Here is a 23,868-nt window from a genome sequence, read left to right on the forward strand (position 1 = left end):
CAGCGGGAGGTGCTTTCACCTGAGCTCCCAAAACCAAATCTTTCCATTATGTGTGAGTGTGTGAGCATAAAGCTCCCTTTTGTTAAGAAATTTATGTGACAGCCTCGCTGCTGTGGCTCAGTCGGTTGGAATGACGTCCTGTGCGCCAAAAGGTTGCACGTTGGATTCCTGGTCAGGGCAATAGCCATGTTGCAGGTTTGAGCCTCAGTTGGGGTGCATATGGGAGGCAAGCAATCCATTTTTCTCTCTCACATCAATGTTTCTCTCTCTGTCAGATCAACAAAAATGTATCCTTGGGTGAGAATATAAAAAATTTAAAAGAAAGGAATTTATGTGACAAATGCCTCCTTCCCATCTCAGCTGCATCAGGAAAGGTGGTGCTGCCAAGTGGGCGAGTTTAGTGCATCAGAGGCATAGCATTAACCATGAGTCCAAACAAATTGAAGATGCTGCTAATTAATAAAACTATTTTTATTCCATGCATTGAAAAAAGTAAGTCTAAGGATGGATTTTTCTTGATTAACCCAGCACTCTGCTGCCTGGCTAAGGCACAAGTGGTGGTGGGGGGGTGGGGATCGAATATTTAGGAAGGAGCCCACCCACCCTGATGGGACAGGGCCCCGGGTGCGCACCAACTTTGAAGACCTCTTAGGCAGCGCCGGTTGCCCTTCCAGGATTTCGATGACGTATAAGTGGCACGGGCTCCGAAGCCACATTTTCCCGTTTGAGTCCATTAAGTGCTGTAGCACCAGGAGCTTGAAGAGAAACGCCCAGATTCCAGTCTGCACCTGGAGAGAGAATCACACGCGCCACCAATATTTAAGCAAAAGACCAGCCCCCAAGGACCTTCTTAGTCTGTTCTTGGACACGATGGGACTGAATATCAACACATGATAAAGAAATTCTTTTTTTTTTTCCTTGCAAAGAGAGGAAGGAAGAGGGATACACACGTCAATGATGAGAGAGAATCATGGATTGGCTGCCTCCTGCACGCCCCCCACTGGGGATCACACCTACAACCCAGGCATGTGCCCTGACCTAGAATTGAACCGTGACCTCCTGGTTCATGGGTCGACACTCAACCCCTGAGCAACACTGGCCAGGTGATAATGAAGTTTATTATGCTTGGAAGGAGGCAGGACAGGACCTAGGAGCCACCGTGTCTTTCTGGACATGGCCACTGACTGGAATCCCAGGCACTCACCGAGGAGGTCACGTCCAGGTGGAATATCACGGGGCTCGCCTGGTACTTGGCGCCCAGGAAAGGCAGCAGGGAGCCCAGGACCTGGTTCTCATCTACCTGAGGGTCAATCAGTCGAATAATTTTGAGAGGCACGTTTTCCCCAGTAAACTTCATTTTCAGAGTTTCATGCAATCTCTTCACGTAGAGAGACTTTCCTGTAACAAACATTAAAATATAGAAGTCAGGTTCCTGGGCTGTGGACCAAGAATAAGAGAATCCAGAAAGATTTAGTACAAGTCACTTCTCTTCATGCACAATTCAAAACTGATGCAGTGTAATCCAGGATTAAAGAGCTCTCCAGTTTCCTCACTGTTACCTGCACACACACACACACACACACACACACACACACACACACACACACACCCTTTCGGGACCAGTAGTGCAAGGTGAGTGTGCCAGGGGAGGGGAGGGGACAAGCAGGATGGTGAATGGGATAAAGTCACTGAGTTGGAACCAGCGCTGGGGACTAAAGGTCAGACAAGAGGCACCTTTTTTTTTTTTTTTACTTCTCCTGCTGACGACTCACATCAACCCCAAAGCAGCTAATGCAGTTTAAAAACAAAACAGGAGCCTGCCGGTGTTGCTCATTGGTTGGAGCGTAGACCTGCACACCAAAGGGGCATGGGTTTGATTCCCAGGCAAGGACTGGTACCTGGGTTGCAGGTTTGATCCCCTGCTCCAGTTCGGGCACAGGTGGGAGGCAACCAAGCGATGTGTCTCTCTCACATCATTGTTTCTCTCTCTCTCTCCCACCCTCCCTCCCTTCCACTCTCTCTAGAAAGTCAATGGAAAACAAAAAACAAGCAAACATGAGACTTCGGAGAAGGCTGTTCAGAGAAGGAAGGTGGGTGGCTCCAGGCATCACCTGAACCAGGAAGAGTGTCCCTTCTGGTTTGGCTCCAATTTGCAACTTCAGATGAGCCCCACCTCCCTGACTCAGTTTTCCTTCTTATGGGAGGGCTTCCTTGGAGCCCCCTCCCACCCCTGTGGGCCAGGGAAGAGCTGTCCCCCCCAGCTGCTGTCATTACCGACACCCGCTCTCGCCGAGGCCACGATCCTCACACACATCCGGTCCCTGAAGGCGGCGGCGGCCGATGGGGTCCCCTCTGGGACCTGGTAGTGGTGCGCCAGGTAGGCCTGGGTGTCCTCGAGGGGTGCCCGGGGGGTGGCGGGGACCCTGTGCTGGCTGAAGGCCGAGGGCAGGTAGCAGTGCTCCCGCTCGCAGTCGCAGACCAGAACGAGCTGGAAGTCCTCCCGGTGCGGCCGGGTGCACAGGGCCCGGAGCAGCGTCTCCGCCTGGCAGGCCACCTCGTAGCTCAGCTGGTCCGCGAACAGCAGGCTGTACACGCGGCAGCCGGGGGCGCCTGGGCTCAGGCAGCGGCGAAGCAGCAACGCCACCTCCTCGAAGGTGGTACCTGGGGTGCACAGCAGCACCTCGTCGTAGGTGGGCAGCGGCTGCTCCGGGCTCTGCATGTAGATGGCCAGGGCAGCCGGCAGCACGTCTGAGTGGCTGCAGACGATGAGGTTGGGTTGGCCAGCCTGCAGGCCTCCAGGGAGCGCCCGCATCACCGGGGGCCCGCCCATGGCAGCCAGGTGCGCCAGGCCACGGCCCAGGGCCTCCAGGTCCAGGCAGTGGGGCAGGAAGGCACGTGTGCACCCCAGGAACTGCTCCATGATGACCCCCAGCTTGTCCACCAGGCCGGACTCATTGCTGAGCAGGATGGGCAATCTCTCCACCACTGTCGGCAGCTCCTGTGTGGCAGTCCTGCCATCGCCATTGCCATCGTCATCTGGGCTCCTGAAGGCCTCCACGACATCCTGCAGGGTGCACTGGCGTTTGACGAAGGACAGCATGGCAAGGACAGCAGCGCAGGCGCTGGGAGGCTGCCTGGCTAGCTCTGTGCTCAGGTGCACCAGCTGCTCCGCTGTGTAGTAGTTGAGGTGAAAGTGCTCTGCTCGCTTCTGCGCCAAAAACCCCTCCCACTGGTCCAAGAAGTGCTCCATCTGCCTGCACAGCGCCTCCAGCAGAGGGACCAGGGGCGCGTGCCCCCGCAGCGGCTCCAGCAGTGGCAGCCCAAAGTTCATCTGCACGGGCTCGGCCAGCCCCGGGCAGCAGTGCACCTCAACCTTCCAGGCCCGGAACAGGAAGCTTCCAGCAGAATACAGGTTCAGGAAGGCCTGCAGGAGCCTCTGCACGTTGCAGAACACCTGTCGCCAAGGGAAGCAGGAGGCGGGTCTCACTGGCTGACCCCAGAGAGAAGGTGGAAGCAGACTCAGAGCCTGAAGGGTGGGGTTGAGAACAGAGCCTGCCTTCCTTTGTGACAGAACCTCTGCCTCAGGAAGGCCTGGCGTTGCCAAGATTGAGGGGATCGTGTAAAAACAGTGCAAATGGCCCAGCCTGTGTAGCGCAGTGGTTGAGCATTGACGTATGACCCAGGAGGTCACAGTTCGATTCCCGGTCAGGAAACATGCCCTGGTTGCAGCCTCAATCCCCAGTGGGGGGCGTGCAGGAGGCAGCTGATCCATGATTCTCTCTCATCATTGATGTTTCTATCTCTGTTCCCTCTCCTTTCCTCTCTGACATCAATAAAAATATATTTTAAAAAATACGAATGATCTTAAAAGAAAAATCTTCTAACAAAATGGAGAGGCTGTTCCAATATGCTTCCTTCCTATGGTGGGTCACCTCCGATGCCGGTGCAGGCTGCCCACCTGCATCTTTACCTAGTTTTGGATTTTTGCTGATTGGTATAGTAGGGAGGCAATTTAAGTTTCTTTCTAAGGACTGTGCCTGGGTCATCTCCTCTCAGAGCAGCAGATTCAGGGACAATGGTCTCTACGGAGATTAAGCGGGAACCGCTAACCGAAGGGCCTGTCACACCTGAGACGCCCCATCAGGCCCTGAGTTTGGGTGACAGCCACCCTGCAGACCCACGGGTTCCAGAGCAGAGCCATTCCTAGCGATCAAACCCAAACTGTCCGGGGCCACTGGGAAGGGCATCCCCAGCCCTGACTAATGCGCCCACAGCTTGCCCAGAAGCAGACCCCACCTCGGAGAACACCTGCGCCTCGGCACTGTTGTGGTCTTTCTTGCCAGACATGAGCATCAACTTATTCAGAAGCTCCTTCAGCTCCTCCAGGGAGCACCTGCGCTGCTCCTGGCCATCCGCACTGCTCTCGGGGAGGAGCAGATATAGAGCAGTGTCTGGGGAGATCTGTGGAACAGGACACATTTGGGGGTAATTTTCTGGAGGGAGAACCTCACCTCATGCCAGGGCATGAGCGTGTCAAGGAAATGGGCATGCCCAGGAACGGGCGTGTCCTGGAAATGGGTGTACCCAGGGGTGTGGGCGTGTCTGGGAAATGGGCATGCCGGGAGTTGGGGGCTCACCTGCTGGAGCTCAGTGGGCACCTGGATCACATAGATGCCCCTGGTGTTGATGGCTCTGGCCAGTGACAGCGACGAGTGCTCTACTGAGCCATGGCTCTCCTTCACCTGCTTCAGCCACCCCAAGTCCCTGGCAGAGTCTCGCTGTTGGGACAGGAGAGAAAACAGCCATCCATCGATCCATCCTGTTCTTTCTCTCTTCCTGTGGGCACGGCCCTCCCGCCTCAAGGGCAAATGCCTTCTCTGGGCAGGTCAGCCCTCGGGGTGGAGTTGGGGGGCTTCCTCTTGCGCTGCCCAGACTCTGCGTATTGTTGCCTTTCCTGGGACACCTAAGAGGTGTCCTTCAATCAGGGGCGGGGAACCATTTTTCTGCCAAGGGCCATTTGGATATTTATATCATCATTCACTTAATATAAGTTTATATTGCTATGAAAAAAGCTCCCAGATTTATTTATTTATTTATTATTTTAAAAATAAATATATTTTTATTGATTTCAGAGAGGAAGGGAGGGGGGAGAGAGAGAGAGAGAGAAACATCAATGATGAGAGAGAATCATTGATCAGCTGCCTCCTGCACATACACCCCACTGGGGATCAAGCCCATAACCCAGGCATGTGCCCAGACCAGGAATCAAACCGTAATCTTCTGGTTCATAGGTCAATGCTCAATCACTGAGTCACCATGGCCTGGTGTTCTCAGATTTATTGAATTTCGAGTCCCACCTGGGGTTGCCTTGGCAGGTCCAGACAAATGATTTCGAGGCCCTGGTACAGCTGTTCCCCACCCCTCCCTGACTTAAATGGAAATGTGTATTTTTTTCTGATAAAACATCCATCAATCCCAATTGTGGGAAATACCAAAAAGTATACAGAATTAAGTCACAACTACTACCATTTTTGGAGAAAACACTGGTGACATGTGAGCATGTTTCCTTTCCGTCTATTTTTCTTTCATGTGTTTTGCATGCAGTTTTATATTCTACTTCATAACATACAAGCTAGAGAAAGCATTTCCATATGTGAAGAAAAACCTTTGCAAACATGGTCTTGAACACGTGATGTGTGATGATGTGCACAGTCATGGCCCAGAGTCCCACTGAGCCATGAGCCAGGAATAAAACTCACCAGTTTACTGGGCAGGTGTGGGTCATTTTCCAGAGCCTTCCACAGCTCCTTCAGGTGTCCCGTGAATGCATGGAAATCTGCGCTCATGTCCAGCTTGTAGAGCAGAGCGGTGTAGCCCTGGATGGCGTCGTGGAAGCAGGCTACGCGGTCCATGTCCATGTCATTCTCCCCCGCGAAGATGAACGCCAGGTCCACAAACACCTTCAGCTCGTTGATGCCTTGAAGCGAGAGGGGACAGGTGAGGGTGGGGCCACTCCATCGGACACGAGGTTCACACCATGGACAATAGTCTTTCGAGGAGCTATACATGGACATCCAGTGTATTTTTAGGGATTGATCTGCTTTCAATAAGATTCCAAGCACCTTTTCTCTTGCTTCTAATTGGAATACCACTGACCAGTGCCTGAACTCACTAACAGTGGGGTACAGACACCACACGAGGCTGTGTGCCTGACTCCATTTATCCATGCAATGTCACCACCCTTTAAAAAAATTAATTCTCTCCTGAGGATATGCTTTTATAATCGATTCTACAGAGAAAGGAAGGGAAAGAGAGAGAAACATGGATGTGAGAGAGAAACATCAATTGGTTGCCTCCCATACATGCCCTAAAAGGGGATTGAACCCACAACCTATGTTTGTGCCCTGACCAGGAATTGAACCTACAATCTTTTGGTGCACGGGATGATGCTCCAACCTATTGAGCCGCACCAGCCAGGGCAGGAGCAAGGTTTTTAAGAAAATGATCCCCCTTGCCCAGCTGGTGTGGCTCAGTGGTTGAGCATGGATCCATGAATCAGGAGTTCATGGTTTGATTCCCTGGGCACATGCCCAGGTTGTGGGTTTGGTCCCCAGTGTGGGGCGAACAGGAGGCAGCTGATCAATGATTCTCTCTCATCACTGATGTTCCTATTTCTCTCTGCCTCCCTCTATCTTCCTCTCTGAAATCAATAAAAATATTTAAAAGAAAGAAAGAAAATGACCTCCAGCTGTCCAGAGCAAACCTACAGAGTGAGGGAGCACTAGCCAAGGACACAGCTTTTACAACAGAGCATGAGAAATACTCTCCTGATATAAATTCCACCAGAAAACACACAGAGCACACATCCTAAGGAATGCAGATGGCACCCTCTGTCCTTTCCCCAGCCCATCAACTTAGAACAGTCACCCATGCGCCATTGGGACACCCAGGCTCCTGCAAGCCCCAGTGACGACCATACCTTTGACAGCCTCCCGGACCCAGTGGACGAACTCCCTGGCCAGGGCCAGCTCCAGCAGACACTGGCACCGGGCCTCGTTCATGTCCCGCAGCAGCTTGTTGGTACTGATGACCTGCCTGTCGATCTGGCCCAGTTTTTCATGGCAAGAGTTCTCAGAAGCTTCGGTCTGTAAGACAAGGCTCTGCTGTGGGCTGAAGCTGGTCACCTGGAGCCCTGGGTCTGAGCAGGAACACAGACCGTCCCAACAGCCTGAATCTCCTGGGTTTGTGGCTGCTACGATGTGGACGGGCACACGGGGCCCTCATTCCAGAACTGGATGCTGTATCCCCCTCCCCTGATCAGTAATAACCACCCCTGGTCTCTGGAGACATTCTGCTAAGCAGCTTCCATAAGAACCACCTGGCATGTATTATTTTCCTGCGTTGTAGGTGGAAAAGTGAGGGCCCAGACCCGGGACCTACTCCAGAGCCCACTGCTACAGCTCACGCCTATGCAGGTGTGATTCCAAATCGTGTGCTGAGTTTTCATCCTCTTCACACCCTTCTCTGCTGCTGTACAGGTCCCAGTCTGCCTCCTAGACTCTCGTCCTCAAAGAGCAGAAACCGAAAGACCCCCTTCTTACTGATGTTCACAGAAGTCACTCTTTGGGCGGCTCCCACAGACAGGAGGGGGCAGCCACGGAGCCAGGCCTTGGCTCTCTACAAACATCCAACATCTGAGAGGGCCACACAGCCCTGTCCTGTGTCCTTGATGCTCGTGTCAGGGAGCAGTCACACTATGTATAAGCCGAGGGGAAACCAGGTCCCTGCACATTCAGCACCCAGTGAAATGCAAACAGGAAACTCTCGTCCAGGCTTTAAAAGCCAGAGAGCCCAGGGCTGCCAGGAGTCTGAGCTGGGACCCCACCTGAACCCCAAGGGTCCCTGGCAAATAACTTACGATTCTTAGTACAAAGTGGAGAAGACTGAAGTCCCCGGTCAGGCCCAAGGTCTCTTTGACCTCCAAGATGACCTTGGCTGCCTTGGCAGACAGATGCAGGTGGTGGTATTCCCTGACCTGCCCCATTCGCTCCTGGATCCAATCGCTTGGGTCGCTGGGGTCCAGGGCACACATGACTCTGAGGTCAAAGGTGAGTTCGTCATATTTATTCACAAAGACGCCGAAGATGGTGTGCACTTCCCCGAAGGTGAGCTCGCCCGACTTCAGGTCCTCATACAGTTTCCTGAACTTGTTGAAGCAAGGAAGGTACAGGTCATCATACACATCTTCAATGTCCACAAGCGGCCCTCCCCGTGCCTCCTCCTCCTCTGGCGGAAGGAGCGCCCGGGCGGCCTCTGCCCAGAAGGTCCGGAAGATGTGACTGTCCTTGAGCAAGTCTATTGTTGTGGCCATTTCTTGAACGTGGGCGCTCAGGTTGTAGTGCGTTACCCACTCCATGTCTAAGGAGGTGGGGGATGGACTCGCCATCACGGCCTCATTTAGGCATTTCCTGCCCAGGTCTTCTGCGTGTTTCTTGGCAATCTTTCTGCAGTCCACTGCAAAACCATAAGAGGACGTCACCCGTGAGCCCACCAGTCCAACAGGACTCTCTCCTCCCCCTCGCTGCTCCTGAGGAAACTCGAGGAATCGCCCTCACTGGCACTTTTTCTCTCAATAAGAATCCAGACACGCGCTCCTCCCGCCTTCAATTTTCACAACAAAGCCTTATAAGTTCTGGGTGAAGAAAGGCACCCTCTTCACCCGCTCCCCACACCCCTCTTCGATGCCAGAACAGAGAGAGTTCTGTAAAAAGTCACACACCACCTGGGCAGGAAGAACAGAGAGCCACAACCTGTAAGATGTGACAGTGGATGGGCCCATGGGAAGTGGGGCCCAAGGCCTACTAGAATGTGGAACCGCAGCTTGCCATGGGGACACTGGGAGCCCAGCAGGTTCCTGCTCAGGGAGCTGGACTGTGGGGATGCTGATGAGACCAGGAAGGGACAGGCTGCTTTTCACCCCATTCCTTCTTCTTTCCCTCCTCCTCTCCCTCCACTGGTCTAGTAGCAGCGGGAGGTCCCATTCCCGCGGCGGCACGGAGGGTTGTGGACCTGGAGGTCTCAGGTCCGTGGGGAATAATGGCATTTCCAGACACGCATGGCACTGAACTTCAGGAGTAAGAAAGAGGGGACAGAAGACACAGGGGCAGCAGAAGGCAGGTGGGAGCACCAAAGGGAAAGGGGGCCGACCCGGCGCTGGAAGCCCTGCAGCCCACTCCTCTCTCAACTCCCAGAGCCATGCCCAGCCTCTCTCCCCCCACCCCCCATGTGAGGACGGGAGATGCAAGCACCCCACAGAGAAGACTCCAAGGCACAGCACATCCAAGGCCCTTCCTGCTGCCAGTTCTCTGTCCGCTTACCAGGCTCCTCACTTACTTCACAAGGAAACCAAGAATGTCCAGACATATGGGGAGAGCCTTTCACGTGGGTGGTAGGTACGAAAACACAGCAACACATAAAAGGGACTCAGAGGAAAGGAAAAACTATATGCAAAATAGAAAAACCCCTAAACCCTAAATATCAATAACCTCAGGAAGATAAGATACTGTAGCCACGAACAAGCACAGGAGGGCACAGAAAAAGGGCGTCCAGGAGGCCCAGTATCCAATTCATGTCAATCCTGGCAAGAGAGGAAACGCTCAAGGAAAAGTTTAAGAGAATGTTCCAGATCTCAAGGGCTTGGATGTCAAGAATTGAAAGACCACCAAATTATGCCCAATGCTTGGAGAGAAGATGCACCCATACAGAGGCCCACATTTCAGAGCCCTGGGGACAAAGAGATCGAAGGGCCTCCAGAGAGAAAATGTCCCCACAAAGGAGCGGCCGTTAGCACTGCTCTCGATTTCTCAATGGCCACGCCGCAGAGACCACGGTGCCACATGTGCAGCATCTGGAAGGAAAAGGACTTCCTGTCTGTAGTTCCGACCAAGTCCACGACCACCCTAGTGTGAGGGCAGACATTCGCAGACTCACAAGGACGCAAGAATGGACCCTTTTCACCTATTTCATCCCTATTTCACAGGGATGTAATGGAAGATAATGTTCAAGTAAAACCCAGGAGTGAGAGCGGGAGTCCAGGATCCCAGAAACAGACCCAAATGAGGAGTGAGGCAAAGAACAACCCAGGACGGTGCAGGAAGACTCTAGGGCTCCCTGTCCCGTGAGGGGAAGCTCCGAAAAGATCAGACTGATCATATTTCAAGGAAGTTACAACGAAGAGTATGGAATTGAATTAGAAAGAAAAAACACTGGAAATGTTACAGGATTCCAGGGCAGGAGGAATAGGGAAACTGAGACAGGAAAGTTAAAACAAGGCCAAACAGTGGGGCAATCTGCAGCCAGCTTGTCACTAACAAGCCGCTATCTTCCCCAGCCAAGGACATAGCAAATGGTTAAAAACCTCCCTCATGAGAGACTGCAGAGAGGGAGGGGAGGGGAAAGGGAAAAAAGGCAGTTGTATTTCTTTCACTCCCTAAGCAGAGAAGCCAGCATCCTCAAGGCGTGGCAGGATAAAATTGCCAGGTGCTTCTCATGAATTCTGGGAAGGCCACAGCAAAGTAAACAAGGGCCTTGAGAATTAATCTGCACCAAATATTCAGCAGAGGAATTCTGTAACCTACAGGTAGGAGGGTATATAGCACCTCAGACCCCTACCCAACCTGCTCTTCAGATTAGCTGAGAACCCGTCTGCGCTTTATGAGCCAGATGTATACGTTTACTTGCTTTGCTTTTTCAATAAAGGTGCATGCTTTAATTGCTTTAATAAATCGGGTCTCATAACACAGTCAAGGTCTCTCGTATAAATTCATTTATATGGAAGACAAGGGTCCAGGCTGGGGACATCCTCTCCCACTGGCTCAGGGGCTGTCCTGTCCAGGAACACCTCTCCAGTGTCCATCAGAGGTGCCTCTAACAAAAACAAAGCACAGGAGGAGACACGAATTTTCAATCTAGAGGAAACCAAGCTTGTGCGTGAAGGTAAGGTGATCGCGGTCTCCTTCGGGGCTCGGCGGTCAAAGCACATTTACACAGTGGTGACCATTCAGGCCCTGAGCAGTGAGCGAATGAAGAGTGAGTAAAGGGAATAGGAAAGGTGGTGTGTGTAGGGTAGAGACTGGAGAAACTAAGAGCCCTAATCGTCCACCATGGATAACACGTAAACCCGGAAAATCCAGGAGCAATTTAAGCGCGTTATTGAGAGGGACAAGGTGACAGGTCCAACTTTGTTTAAAATGGACGCTTTACCAGCAACCTGCCCGCTGAGAGAAAGACCGCTGTGGAGACATGTTTCTATTGGATTCTCCTCTGACCCTGAAGTTTGGTTCATTAAAATTCTGATGCGAGTCACCTTTCACCCAGTGTTTCACCCTCTCGCACAGCTTCAGAAGACTGTCCACCCGGCTCTGCTCTTTCTGTAGAAATTGTAGTTCTTTCCATCTGGAGTCCAGCACGTTCTTCATATCGTATATTTCCTCCTGGGGTGAAAGACTTTTTCTCTCTGGGAAAAAAAAGTTACCCAATAGAACAAAGGAGCATATTCTTTTCTGTGGGAACCATTTCTTCCCTCTTCTTTTGAATGTGATGCACACTCAGGATGTGGGGATGGGAGGAGGGAGGGGGCTGCGAGCCCAGCCCCTCCATCCAGGTGCCCGCCCTTAGCAGCATGGGATGGGCCTTGAGCACTCAGACTTGGTCATCACTTCTCTGTTCTTTTTTTTGAGGATTAGACACCATGTGACACGAAATGCAACATCTGATTCCATCTGGAATCCGGCTGCTCTCCATAATAGTACTGAAACAACTGACAAAACCTAGATGGAGTATGGACATTCCAGGGAGTCACCTGTTAAGGTTAATTTTCTGACTTTTTTTTTTTTTTAAATATATATTTTATTGATTTTTTTACAGAGAGGAAGGGAGAGAGATAGAGAGTTAGAAACATCGATGAGAGAGAAACATCGATCAGCTGCCTCCTGCACATCTCCCACTGGGGATGTGCCCGCAACCCAGGTACATGCCCTTGACCGGAATCAAACCTGGGACCTTTCAGTCCGCAGGCCGACGCTCTATCCACTGAGCCAAACCTGTTTCGGCAATTTTCTGACTTTAGTGGTTACACTGTAGTCACGTGGGGGAAGTTCTGACCTAGAGGAAATACACACTGAAGTTTGGGAATGATGGGTATTCATTGGGCAACCTACTCTCAAATGGTGTAGGGCTTTTTGAACAGTTCTTTCAATATAGTTCCCATTATTTTAGAATGTTGTGATTGTTTCAAAAATAATAAATAAATTCATCCATCTTTTCTTTTTTTTCCAGAAAAAAAAAAGAATCTGTCCTGTCAATTTAGTGGCAAGAAGAGCCCTTCATCATACCAAGGACAAAGATCACCCTTCTAAGGAACCCTGTGAGCATAGACATTCCCCGTCCAGGTTCCTCAGCAGCCAGGTGTCCCGTGTCAGCGCCATACTCACTGAGCTCCCAGATGTCAAGAAACTGAGTCATGTGATTCCTGATCAGCTGCAGCTGTTCCACCAACACCGTGCGGCTGAGGAGGGCCTCGGCCACCTTGGTGAGGACCGAGTCTGCCGTGGCCATCAGCTTCTTGCCATCCTCCGTGATGTGCGCTAGTATTTTCTCGTTGGTTCCTGCTCAGGTTTTAACAGTTTAAAGTCAGAGCCTGCCTGTTTCCCGCATGGCTCCCGCTGCAAGCTGAGGCCTCCTGGGCTCTCCTTGCTGCACGGCCCAATGCCAGGCAACACGTGCAGAGGCCTCACGCACTTCCTCAATCACGAAGACAATTCCTCCAACTGCACAGTCAGCTGAGATAACCACGTTTCTCAGGTTTCTAAAATCCGTGCGCCCTTCAGTATTCTGGACCCACACAGACTTTCCTCTCAAACCCCCCATTTCCAGAATTCCCATGACAGAAGAATTCACCCCAGCAAGGTGGCATCACAGAGGCGCTTTCATGGCCCATGGACACAGGTGCACCAACTAGGTCCTGCTCTGCTTATCCTGGCTATCTTGAAAATTTTGAATGTGAATTTCAGGATCAATTTAGAGGGCAGAATTTTAAAATATACTTAGCTTAACCACCAGGAGATTTCTCTCCAAGTAATAGCTGGGTTGTACAGTATTATGAGGACACCAAGTTTATCTATGCCACTAAAAATCAATACGGCAATTTTATTAGTAATTGCAAAACCTAGGAAGCACCCAAGATGTCCTTCAGTAGGTGAATGGACATACTGATCCATCCAAACAATGGACTATTAGTCGATGATTAAAAAACACACACAAAAACGTGCACACCCTGGCCGGTGTGGTTGGGCATTGTCCCACATACAGAAAGGTTGCTAGTTCAAGGCACTCGCCTGGGTTTGGGGCTTGATCCCCAGTAGGGGGAGTGCAGGAGACAGCCAATCAATATTTCACCTCATGTCGATGTTTCTCTCTCTCTACCCCTCTTTCCTCCCTTCTAGTCTCCCTAAAAATCAATGGAAAAAATATCCTCTGGTGAAAATTAACAACAAAAACACACGGGGACCTTCAGGAGGACCCTCAGGACAGCTTCAAGGACACAGCAGCTGTGCCCAGCAGCTGTGCCAGGGATGGTGGCCTTAGGATTGGTTCTCATCCACATCCAAGACACCCTGCCCTTGCTGGGCCCCTCTAGCCCATTGGCTTCCTTGCTAGACATCTGCTGCCCTCATCAGGTGTCAGGTCAAATGTCCTGCCCCGTTGCAGGTCAGAAGGACGTGAGTGGACACCCCCCAGAACATACTGTACAGTTTGAAGAGATGCTTGGCATCTGGCCACGTGAGTAGGTATTTCAGAACCTCAGCCAAGTCGTCCACGGCCTCCCCGTTGCACCTGGGCCAGGACTTGGTGACCACAGCGGACGCGAGGATCCCGAATCTCTGAAGGTTGCTCTGAGAGAGTCCCTCCAGAATGCTGGCCTGTGACTAAAGAAAATGAGAACAGAGAAGGGAATTCAGGAAGGCGTCTTTTGGGGTTATATTTTTGTTTTGTTTTTAGCACATTGCATACCGCATAGAAACCTCTAAGACATACGCCAGGGACTGCACGTTTTTGGGCAAACTGCATGTTATCTAAATCATCATAATGCACTTTAGGTGTTGTTTTTCAATAATGATAACATTTTTATTCACAAAAACAATTAAACAATTAAAGTTCCTAGTATTTTTTTAACGTATGGTACTGCGTAAAACATTTTCCTCTATGAAGAGGGACCAAACAAAATTTACATAAGTATCTAGATTCGCTTCTTTTTCCATGGGCGTGAAAAACAAGAACACACATGAGCTGTCCTTAACAGACGGCGCGCGAAACACGAGAAAGCTCCTGAGCAGACGAAATGTGTTAAGTAACAGAAGTAAATTACCCAATTTCAGAAATCTTTTGTGACTAGTTTTACAAAGCTTCAAAAAAACCCACAAAAGAGTATAATACTTCACTTTTATTAGGGCATTTTGCTTCGCTGTGAATTGTCTCCTTGAGCAGCAACCCCCTAGAAACGTGGCAGTGTGGACTCACAGACACGCCCCACACATCACACCCCTCCCTCTGGCTCACCACCAGTGTCTGCATTTTTCCTGCACTTTCATGTCATGAAAAACAGCAAACATAGCATCAGTAAGTCATCAGTCCATCAAATACTTTGTATTCCTAAACTGTCTTTTGTAAGGCTGCCTGCGTACAGCACATACTAGTATATTGTAGGACTCTTCTCTGCTTCCCCAAGACACAAAATGTTTTCCTTCTTTAAGTTTAAAATTTTTACCAAAAGTGTCAGCCTGGGCAACAAAGGGTCTTGTGTTTGAGTCCCAGTCAAGGGCACATACCTGGCTGTAGGTTCCAACCCCAGCCCCAGTTGAGGTGCATTCGAGAGGCAACCAATCAATGTATCTTTCTCACATCGATGTCTCTTTCCTTTCTCTCTCTCTCTCTCTCTCTCTCTCTCTCTCTCTCTCTCTCTCTCTCTCTCCCCTCTTCCTCCTTCTCCTCCTCCCTCCCTTCCATTCCCTCTAAAAATCAATGGAAAAAATATTCCCAGGTGAGGATTAACTACGTAAATAAATAAAAGGATAAAAGAAAGCTGTATCCAACAACATATAAAAAGGATTAAATACTGAGACCAGGAGGGATTTATCCCAGGGATGAAAGGTTGGTTGAACCTAAAAAAACAATTGAATGTAATACATCGAATCAATAGAAAAAAATTACCTGATCATCTCAATAGACTAAGAAAAGTATTTGACAGAATCCAGCACCCTTTCATGATAAAAATACTGAACTAGAAACAGAAGGCACTCCTCACCTGGTAAAGGGCACCTATCATCTATGGAACCCCCAGCTAACTCCACGCTCAGTGGAGAGAGAAGCAAGACAAGGGTGGCCCCTCTCTCCACTTCTACTCAACTTGGTGCTGGGAGCTCTGCTCATGGTGGTCAGGCAGAAACAGGCATAAAAGGCACCCAGATCAGGAAGGAGGAAGAAAAACTCTCTCTGTTCACAGATGACATGATCTTACAGAAAGCGCTAAAGAGCACACATGCATGCACACAGGCCTACATGCACACACACCTACACACACACACACCCACACCCACATTCATACAAAGAAGGAGGCTGTGCCTGAGAGGCGTTGTAGGGAAGAATATCTCCCTACTTTGCAGGAAAAAAATTCCCAAGTGAATGGATAGGAACAGACACTTATCCATAAACGTTTTGTCAACCTTTGGCATCTCTCACTGCACAGGTGCAGTGTTGGAGGCAATGCACACCAGGAGCGGGGACTTCACAGGGACCTTCGCTAGTGGCTGGGGACACCACCGGACTCGGTCCCACGTGAGTGGCTGTGATTGACCGCACGTCACAGCTGCGCCACTTCGGGAAGCTGAGTGGCATTTCCAGGAGCTGGTCAAGGGTCCCAGACTCCAGAACCAGTCCTGCCAGCCAGGAGGGGATGCCTGTGCCTTTGCATGGGGTTGAAGCCCATCTCAGAGCTCATGGGCATTTACCAGACCTGCCTGACAACATTGGAAGGCAGCTGTGACCCTGAAAGCATCCCTGGTGGGCTAGCTTGCTCACCTGGCAGGCCAAGCCTACAGCTTCAATGGCACATTTCTCGAAGCACTTGGACACGCTATCGTCGGCGCCCGCAGTTGCCCAGCCAGTGCTGCAGTAGGCGGAGATCTGGGAGAGCGGCCTCTCCTGCAGGGGCGAAAGGGGCAGAGCTGGGGGCAGCACGCTGAGCTCCAGGGGACACAGGGGCCTAGTGTTTTCACTTTCCCACCCTCTTACCATTCCCCATTGTTGGAACCTTCTTCCCACTCCACGTTAAGCACATCCTCACTGCCCCCAAAGATCAGACCAACAACAAGACCATTCATTCTGCAGAGAAGGTGCCTGCACTGAAGTTTGCAAAAAGAGGTGAGTTTTGAAAAGTAACATGATTTTTTCTTGTTTGTGTTTTCCTGCAAAGATCCATTGAACGTTATATATAAAGTTCCCACGTCACATTTAAAAAAATCAGCCCCGGTCCTGGCCGGTTTGGATAAAGCATCGGCCCGTTGACTGAAGAGCTACGGGTTCGATTCGGGTCAAGAGAATGCATCTCAGTTGCAGGTTCGATCCCCAGTCCCATTGGGGTGTGGGAAGAGGCAGCCAATGGATGTATCTCTCTCACACCGATCTTTCTCTCTGTCTCTCCCCCTCCCTTCCATTCTCTTTGAAAATCAATGGGAAAATACCCTTGGATGAGGATAAACAACAACAAAATCAACCCCAATCTTTCGAGGGTTATGGGCCTGAAGTCTGTGTTCTCCCCACTGGTCGCCGGGTTTAACAGGCTCCTGTCACCATGGGCCACTTGGAGGCCCCGCATGCATGGGGTTCCCCTGGTGCAACCCCTGTTCCCCATTGTTCTCTGGAATTCCATCCAGGGCCCCACAGCAAAGGCTGCACCAGGAGCAGCAATGAAGCCATATTTGCCCACCCCTGGGCACCGGAGGGCAGTCCACCCATTTGAACAACCTTCCCCTCATGGTGGTCACCAATGTCTGGTTCTCTCAACCTGCCTTCACCCCCAAGAAGTACGGCCCCAACCCCGCTACCTGCTTGAGCCTTCCTTCCAGGTCCCCCAGCAAGGACTCCTTCCAGCCGTGTTCCTCGGGGAAGTGGATCTCCACCAGCCGCCGCCACACCTGCAAGGCCACAAGTGAGGGACAGCCCCGTGACAGGAAATGCCACAATGTAAGCCTTCCAACGACGACTGTGGTGACACAGAGGGCTCTGCACTGCGAGGCCACCTTGTGTGGGACCTGGCCACGGTTACTGGAGCTGTCGGTGGGGTCAGGGCGTCCACCTCAGCCCGAGAACACGAAGGACCCCGACTGCATAGGGAACCACTCTTTTCCTTCATTGTGAAACTGGTTGTTATTCAGAAATTATTTTCCTCCAATGTTTTATTTTGAAAAATGTCAAACTTGTGACGCTGCCATTTACCTCCATCAGATTCCCAATGTTCACCTCAAACATGCTCTCTCTCTTGCTTCAGGCATTTTCTCTGCCTGGCCCCTGGGAGGTGAGCCACCAAGGCAGTGCCACTTGGCCCCTAAGTACTTGGGCAGGCGTCTCCAATCACGTGGCCCACACGGCACACAACACAGTATGAGTCACGCTCAGGTCAGTGCCGTGGGTCTGACACTTCTCTAGGCGGGTCCCTGTCCACATCCCTCCCATCGCTCACATATGTCCTGGCTCTCTGCGTCCAGATACAACACGGAACATGCAGTACGTTTGGTGACCACATCTCTTTTCCAGCAATGCCCTTGCGGCCCTTTCTTTCTTGAACAACGTGTACAGTTCTGGAAAGCTCTGATTTTCGTGGGAACGAGGGAAGCAGGCTTTGCTTTATAGAGTCCATGGAGCCGGAGGTGCCCCATTCCACAGGGATGAGCCCTACAGAACCCTCCCATCGAGGGCAGAGGTCATTCAGGTGGACCCCTTGGCCACTCGGACACCCCGATCACCTTGATAACTACAAGGACACAAGGAGAAAACAGACACGTTAAAAACCAAAAATGGGCCTGGCTGTTGAGCGTCAACCTATGACCCAGGAGATCATGGTTTTGTTCCAGGTCAGGGCACATGCCTGGGTTGCAGGCTCGATCCCCAGTGTGGGGCGTGCAGGAGGCAGCTGGTCAATGATTCTCTCTCATCATTGATGTTTTTGTCTCTCTCTCCTTCTCCCTTCCTCTCTGACATCAATAAAAATATATGTTAAAAAATAAAATAAAAAAACAAAAACAAAAATGGGAGTGAATAAAGCTTCCCAGATAGTGTCCTGCCCAGCCCTGGCGGAGCCCTGTCCACATGTGCTTAAGGTGTTACTGCAAGCTTAGACCCAATCCAGTGGCCACCCCGTCCCTTGCCCTCCTCCACAGCGCACAGTTCTGTTCCACACCGGTCATCTTCAAAACGCTCCCACCTCCCACCTCCTACCTCCCACCATCCACCTTTTTTGGGGCTCATGTCTCTCTTTCTCACATTCAGATGCCTTTCTGCCCAGCTTCCCTTTCAAGTACTGGTAGTTCCTGCTTTCATCTGTTCTTTCCAAGTCCAGCATCACAAACTTCATTATAACCTTAGTACTAAATCAGACCCCGAATGCCCCCCACAGAGCACCTCCCTGGCAAGGTCTGCCTGCTGCCTGGGCTCCCGGTAGGCATGTGACCAGCGCCTGGCCTTGCAGATCCCACTGGGGAGGGCAGGGACCCGAGGCCTGAGGCCCAGGCACAGGATGGGGCACCCCGCTGAGGTCCTGGTGCTCAGGATACAGCCTGCGGTGTTGCATCCCTATGCAGACACCTTTCATGGGCTGTGCATGGTCGCCAGCTCACCTGGATCTCATCGCTGTAGGTGAACCTGACAGAAGAGTCATTTGAATTGCAGAAGATGCGCTGCTTGAAGGTTCTCCGAAACCACGCTCTCGTGGCAGCGAGGACTCCCTGGGCCACGCTCCTCACTGAGATCCTCATCCCAGTGTCACTTCCCGGCTCTTCCTCGGAGTCCTGTTAGCAAAGGGGAGGTAGGGAGTGGGGGAGAGAGAGAATTGTCCTGGCCCGTCCTCTGCTACCATTAAAGTGTAGGGAAAAGCTCAGTGGGGAAGACCATCCATGGACATGCGTTGGGGGGGGGGGTGTCACCTGTCGCCTGCCACCTGCTCTGCTCTGTAATTGCCCAGTCACCCAACCACCCTCACTGTAACTCCCCTCCTTCCAGCCTAAGACCCAAAGGCCAAGGTGCACATGAGGTCACACAGCATCCTCTTTGCGGTGAGCCGGCCAGGGCATGTTGGATGACGGATGAGGGGAGCAGCCGCTTTGTGCCATCCTGCGATCCCACACTTGGCCCAGCTCCTTTGTGAACGAGGTCACTGGAAACTCTGTTGCTGTCCTGGGCGTGACACAACCTGGAGCCCACTCACCACTATAGGTTTCAGCCTGATGATGATACAGACGATCTCCGCAGATAAGGGGGGCAGCTCGTGAGTCATCTGGCCTTTGGTGAATTCGCAGACGGCCTCGTGCAGCTTCAGGCACACGGTCAGGTAGGACGGCACCAAGGGCTCCTGGAGAACCCTGCACCGCAGTGAGCAAAGAGAAATCACTGGAGGGACCCAGGGAACGGGAAACATCACCGTCATCCAGGGCGCACTCCTTCCCGTTAAATACCAGCAGCAAGGCATCCATTGGATCCCTATGTAGCATAACATCGGGGAAATTTCAATCCATCTCAAACTTGCAACCAAGATAAAAAGCAAACAACCTGGCCAATGTGGGTCAGTGGTTGAATGTCCACTTCTGAACCTGGAGGTCACAGCCCGATTCCTGGTTGGGGCACGTGCCCACGTTGCGGGCTTGATCCCTAGTGGAGGGCATGCAGGAGGCAGCCAATCAGTAGTTCTCTCTCATCATTGATGTTTCTATCACTCTCTCCCTCTCTGAAATATATATATGAACATAAATGAGAGGCCCGGTGCACAAAAATTTGTGCACTCGGGAGGGGGGGGGGCGTCCCTCAGCCTGGCCTGCGCCCATTTGCAGTCCAGAACCCCTTGGGGGATGTCCACCTGTCAACTTAGGTCCACTCCCCGGGGGATCAGGCCTAAGCTTGCAGTCAGACATCCTTCTGGCAGTCAGGGAGCCCTCTGGGGATGTCCGACTAAAGGCTTAGGTCCCCAAGGGATCTGGCCTAAACCATTAGTTGGACATTCTTAGTGCTGCCACGGAGGTGGGAGAGGCTCCTGCCACCACCTCTGTGCTGGCCAGCCATGAGCCAGCATCTGGCTGAGTGGCACTCCCCATATGGAAGTGCACTGACCACCAGGGGGCAGCTCCTGCATTGAGCATCTGCCCCCTGGTGGCCAGTGCGCATCATAGCAACCAGTTATTCTGCCATTCAATGTGCATATTAGCCTTTTATTATTATTATATAGGATGTCCCTATTTCCCCCCTTTTGGCCCCTCTACCCAGCTCTTGCCCCCCACTTCTCTCTGGCCATCACCATACTGTTGTCTGTGTCCATGGGTTGTGCATATATTTTCTTTGGCTAATCCCTTCTTTAAATTCACTTCTTCAAACTTTTATTTTCAAATAAGTGCTTATAACTGCACTATTATATATTTTCTATTATATCATTTAGAATTAAGATATTTTTGAATTGAACCCTTGTAAATTTTAGCACAATTTAATAAATTATGCTAGAAGCAACTAGGAGATTTTTCATGTAATGCAGATACATTTCAATTAATGTTTTATTAATTTTTAATTTTTTAATATTTTAATTTGAAATAATCTCATACATGTAAAAAAAACCCTATAAAATACTACGCATATCATATGTACCCTTCACCCAATTTCTTAGGTGTTAATAATTTAAACATAACCATTATACAACTAACAAAATTTGGAATATGTTTTTCTTATAATCTCTTTAATGTTACTTAATCTATTTACTTTGTTTTTGTTAATCTTCACCCAGGGATATTTTTCCATTGAATTTTAGAGAGAGTGAAGGGAAAGGGAGAGACACATTGATTGGTTGCCTCCTGCACATGCTCTGATAGGGACTGGGGATCAAGCCAGCAACTGAGGTACATGCCCTTGAGTGGAATCAAACCTGGGACCCTTCAGTCCACGGGCTAATGCTCTATCCACTGAGCAAAACAGGCTGCAGCTTAGTTCATTTACTTTTAATCTCTCTCTGTGTCTTTATATTTAAAGTGGGTTTTGTTTTTGATTCACCCTCATAATCTGTCTTTTAATTGGTGCATTTATGCCACTGACTTTCAGAGTGCTTACTGATAGAGCTACTACCATATCAGGCAGCTTCTGGGGCTTCTGGGGCCGGCCTGCCCTGGATGGTGGTGCGCTGGCAGCTGGCGCTGTCCCACCCTGCCTGCAGATTGCAAATTAGCCGCCATCTTTGTTGGCGGTTAATTTGCATAGTGCACTGATTAGCCAATGGGAGGTGTAGCAAAGGTATGGTCAATTACCATGTTTGTCTATTATTAGATAGGATTTAAAGCAAACCAGGGACACCTCCCTGGTCTGAAGTGTTTTAACAAAGATGAGTTAAACTATTCCAAGGGTATCCCCTTACTTGAGAAAAGGCTAGGAATGTGCATTTTAAAGATTGAACTATTATGTCAATTTGAAAACGATTCTGAAAGATACAGGGAGGGAGGGCAAAAGGAAGAGAAGCTAGAAGGCGGTGTGCTGTGTAGCCTCCTCCAGATGGAAACCAGGTTTTGTGTCTACTGACAGTTGCTGAGTTGATCCAAGTGGGCTCAGACAGGGCCACAGCAGTGAATGGCCGGGGGATGCTGTACTGCGCAAAGCTGGCTAAGGCCTCTGAGTCACAGGTTCCTGAGAGCCCCACCTCTGACCTGAACACCTGAGAACTCAGGTGAGGGAGAGGGGAGGTGCTGCAGACTCTTAGTGATCGCCCGTCCTGCCCTGTGAACATTTCTATGGTGTCCTGTGCACTGCCCCTCCAGGGTCAGAGGCCAGGAGCCAATGATTTCGGATGATTGCATGGAGCTGTGCTAAGGTTGACATGTGAAGTCTAGATGCTGATGGAGCACAGGGCACAGGCTTGGGTGTGCAGCACGACGACGACCATTGAGAAACAAGTGGGAGATGCATAGAAAACCAGACTAAAATGTCACCAGTTCATAGCTATTATTGTCCCTTAAAAAACACGATTATCGCATTAATAAATCACAGGAGGAAGGGGGCTATGCATGGTTTATGGCCTTCCGACCATGGCAGCAGCTCTGGGACACTGCCACCCGGGGTGGGGGGCCACCACAGCCCCAGGACAGCCTTTTGCTTTGCTACTTACTTGTCCTGAAAGGTAACGAGCAGGTGCAGCAGCATTTTTAAAGTTTTGTCAATGTCCTAGGGTGGTGAAGAAAAGAAAGACAGGAGAGACTTAATCACGGCACCACAGTCTTTGCTAAAACAGACCTGAAAAAACCCAGTATGAATGAAACCAAGCAATAAATTATTTTCTTTCTACAAACGTGTTTTAAGGTGCTCAAATACTAAACTTGATCTTTCGGAAATAAATTCGGGATTTAGAGTTATGCCATTGTTTTCAGCCCCAAAATGGGAGAGGAAGATGGTAACTGTCGTGTCCTGATGCTCGGGGGTGACTTACCCTGCCTCACACAGACATAAACAAGGGAAGGCTAGAGTTTTACTGAAACAGAATAAACAGGGAGCCTCCCAGTACAGTTTCTTCCTTTTTAAAAATTTCTTTATTTTTATTTATTTGTTGATTAATTTCAGAGAGAGGAAGGGAGCGGGAGAGCGATATAGAGACATCAGTGATGAGAGAGAATCATGGATCGGCTGTCTCCTGCACAGCCCACACTGGGGATCGAGCCCACAAGCAGGACATGTACCCTGACCGGAATTGAACCCTGACCTCCTAGTTCATAGGTCGACGCTCAACCACTGAGCCACACTGCCAGGTGCAGTGCACTGTTTCTAAGTGTGTCACCCGCCCGGTTTCCCCGGGAAGAGGAAGCAGGGCTCTGCACGCTAACTTGCTGGGGTACTTGTGCCAAGCGAGCCCTCCAGGGCCTGCTGCAGGCGACGGACCTCCAGGTTTTTGTTGACATCTTTAAGTTCTTGAAGCCGGTAGTAGGTCCCCAGCAGACAGTCCAGGACACGCGCTGGAAAGCAAGTCAGGTAGTCAGAGAATTCCTGCAGGTAGGCAGCCAGGCTGCTCAGAGGCAGCAGACTGAACCAGGACTGGAACAGGTCTTCATCCACACTCAGCAGATATTTCTTCTCTACCATGAGCTGGAGTAATTGCTTCCTGCAGAGGGAGAGGGAAGCAGGGAAAGGGCGGTGAGCACTGCAATGCAGACCACAGACCAGGAGGAGGATCGAGGAAGCTTGGGTTTAAAAAATAATGTCAATGCTAAGAGGTGGATCGAATGGAAAAGAAACAATAACATTAAGAATTCACCAACATGGATGAACCTTGAAAACATGATGTTGAGTGAAATAAGGCAGACACAAAGGACAAATCCTGTGTGGTCCCACTGACAGGAGTACCTAGTGCGGTCCCACCCACAGGGGCAGGAAGCAGAGGGAGGTAGCCAGGGTGGGGAGGGTGGGGAGTGAGTGCTTCACTGGATGGAGTTACAATGTGTGGATTTATACACTTGCATGTTGCATCACGTTGGCCGCTGACCTCTGAGGTCAATGCTCCTTCGTTTTCATTCCCCGTTGGTGGTGAGA

The 23,868-nt window shown here is 50.7% G+C and overlaps 1 protein-coding gene across 1 annotated transcript in view; it reads right to left on the minus strand.

Moving 5' to 3' along the window:
• The window catches only part of LOC118679013 (E3 ubiquitin-protein ligase RNF213-like), a 99,940-nt gene that overhangs the window by 45,785 nt on the left and 30,287 nt on the right, over positions 1–23,868 (minus strand). Inside the window, 17 exon segments of the mRNA XM_036355243.1 lie at positions 633–788; positions 1,205–1,398; positions 2,275–3,454; positions 4,297–4,461; positions 4,638–4,778; positions 5,760–5,977; positions 6,980–7,145; positions 7,919–8,514; positions 11,366–11,515; positions 12,492–12,665; positions 13,805–13,985; positions 16,135–16,257; positions 17,160–17,249; positions 18,948–19,118; positions 19,535–19,688; positions 22,457–22,512; positions 23,221–23,440. Coding sequence (XP_036211136.1) covers positions 633–788; positions 1,205–1,398; positions 2,275–3,454; positions 4,297–4,461; positions 4,638–4,778; positions 5,760–5,977; positions 6,980–7,145; positions 7,919–8,514; positions 11,366–11,515; positions 12,492–12,665; positions 13,805–13,985; positions 16,135–16,257; positions 17,160–17,249; positions 18,948–19,118; positions 19,535–19,688; positions 22,457–22,512; positions 23,221–23,440 — 4,135 coding nt within the window.

Source organism: Myotis myotis, unplaced genomic scaffold (genome assembly GCF_014108235.1).
Source record: "Myotis myotis isolate mMyoMyo1 unplaced genomic scaffold, mMyoMyo1.p scaffold_m19_p_22, whole genome shotgun sequence".
Taxonomy (NCBI): Eukaryota; Metazoa; Chordata; class Mammalia; order Chiroptera; family Vespertilionidae; genus Myotis; species Myotis myotis.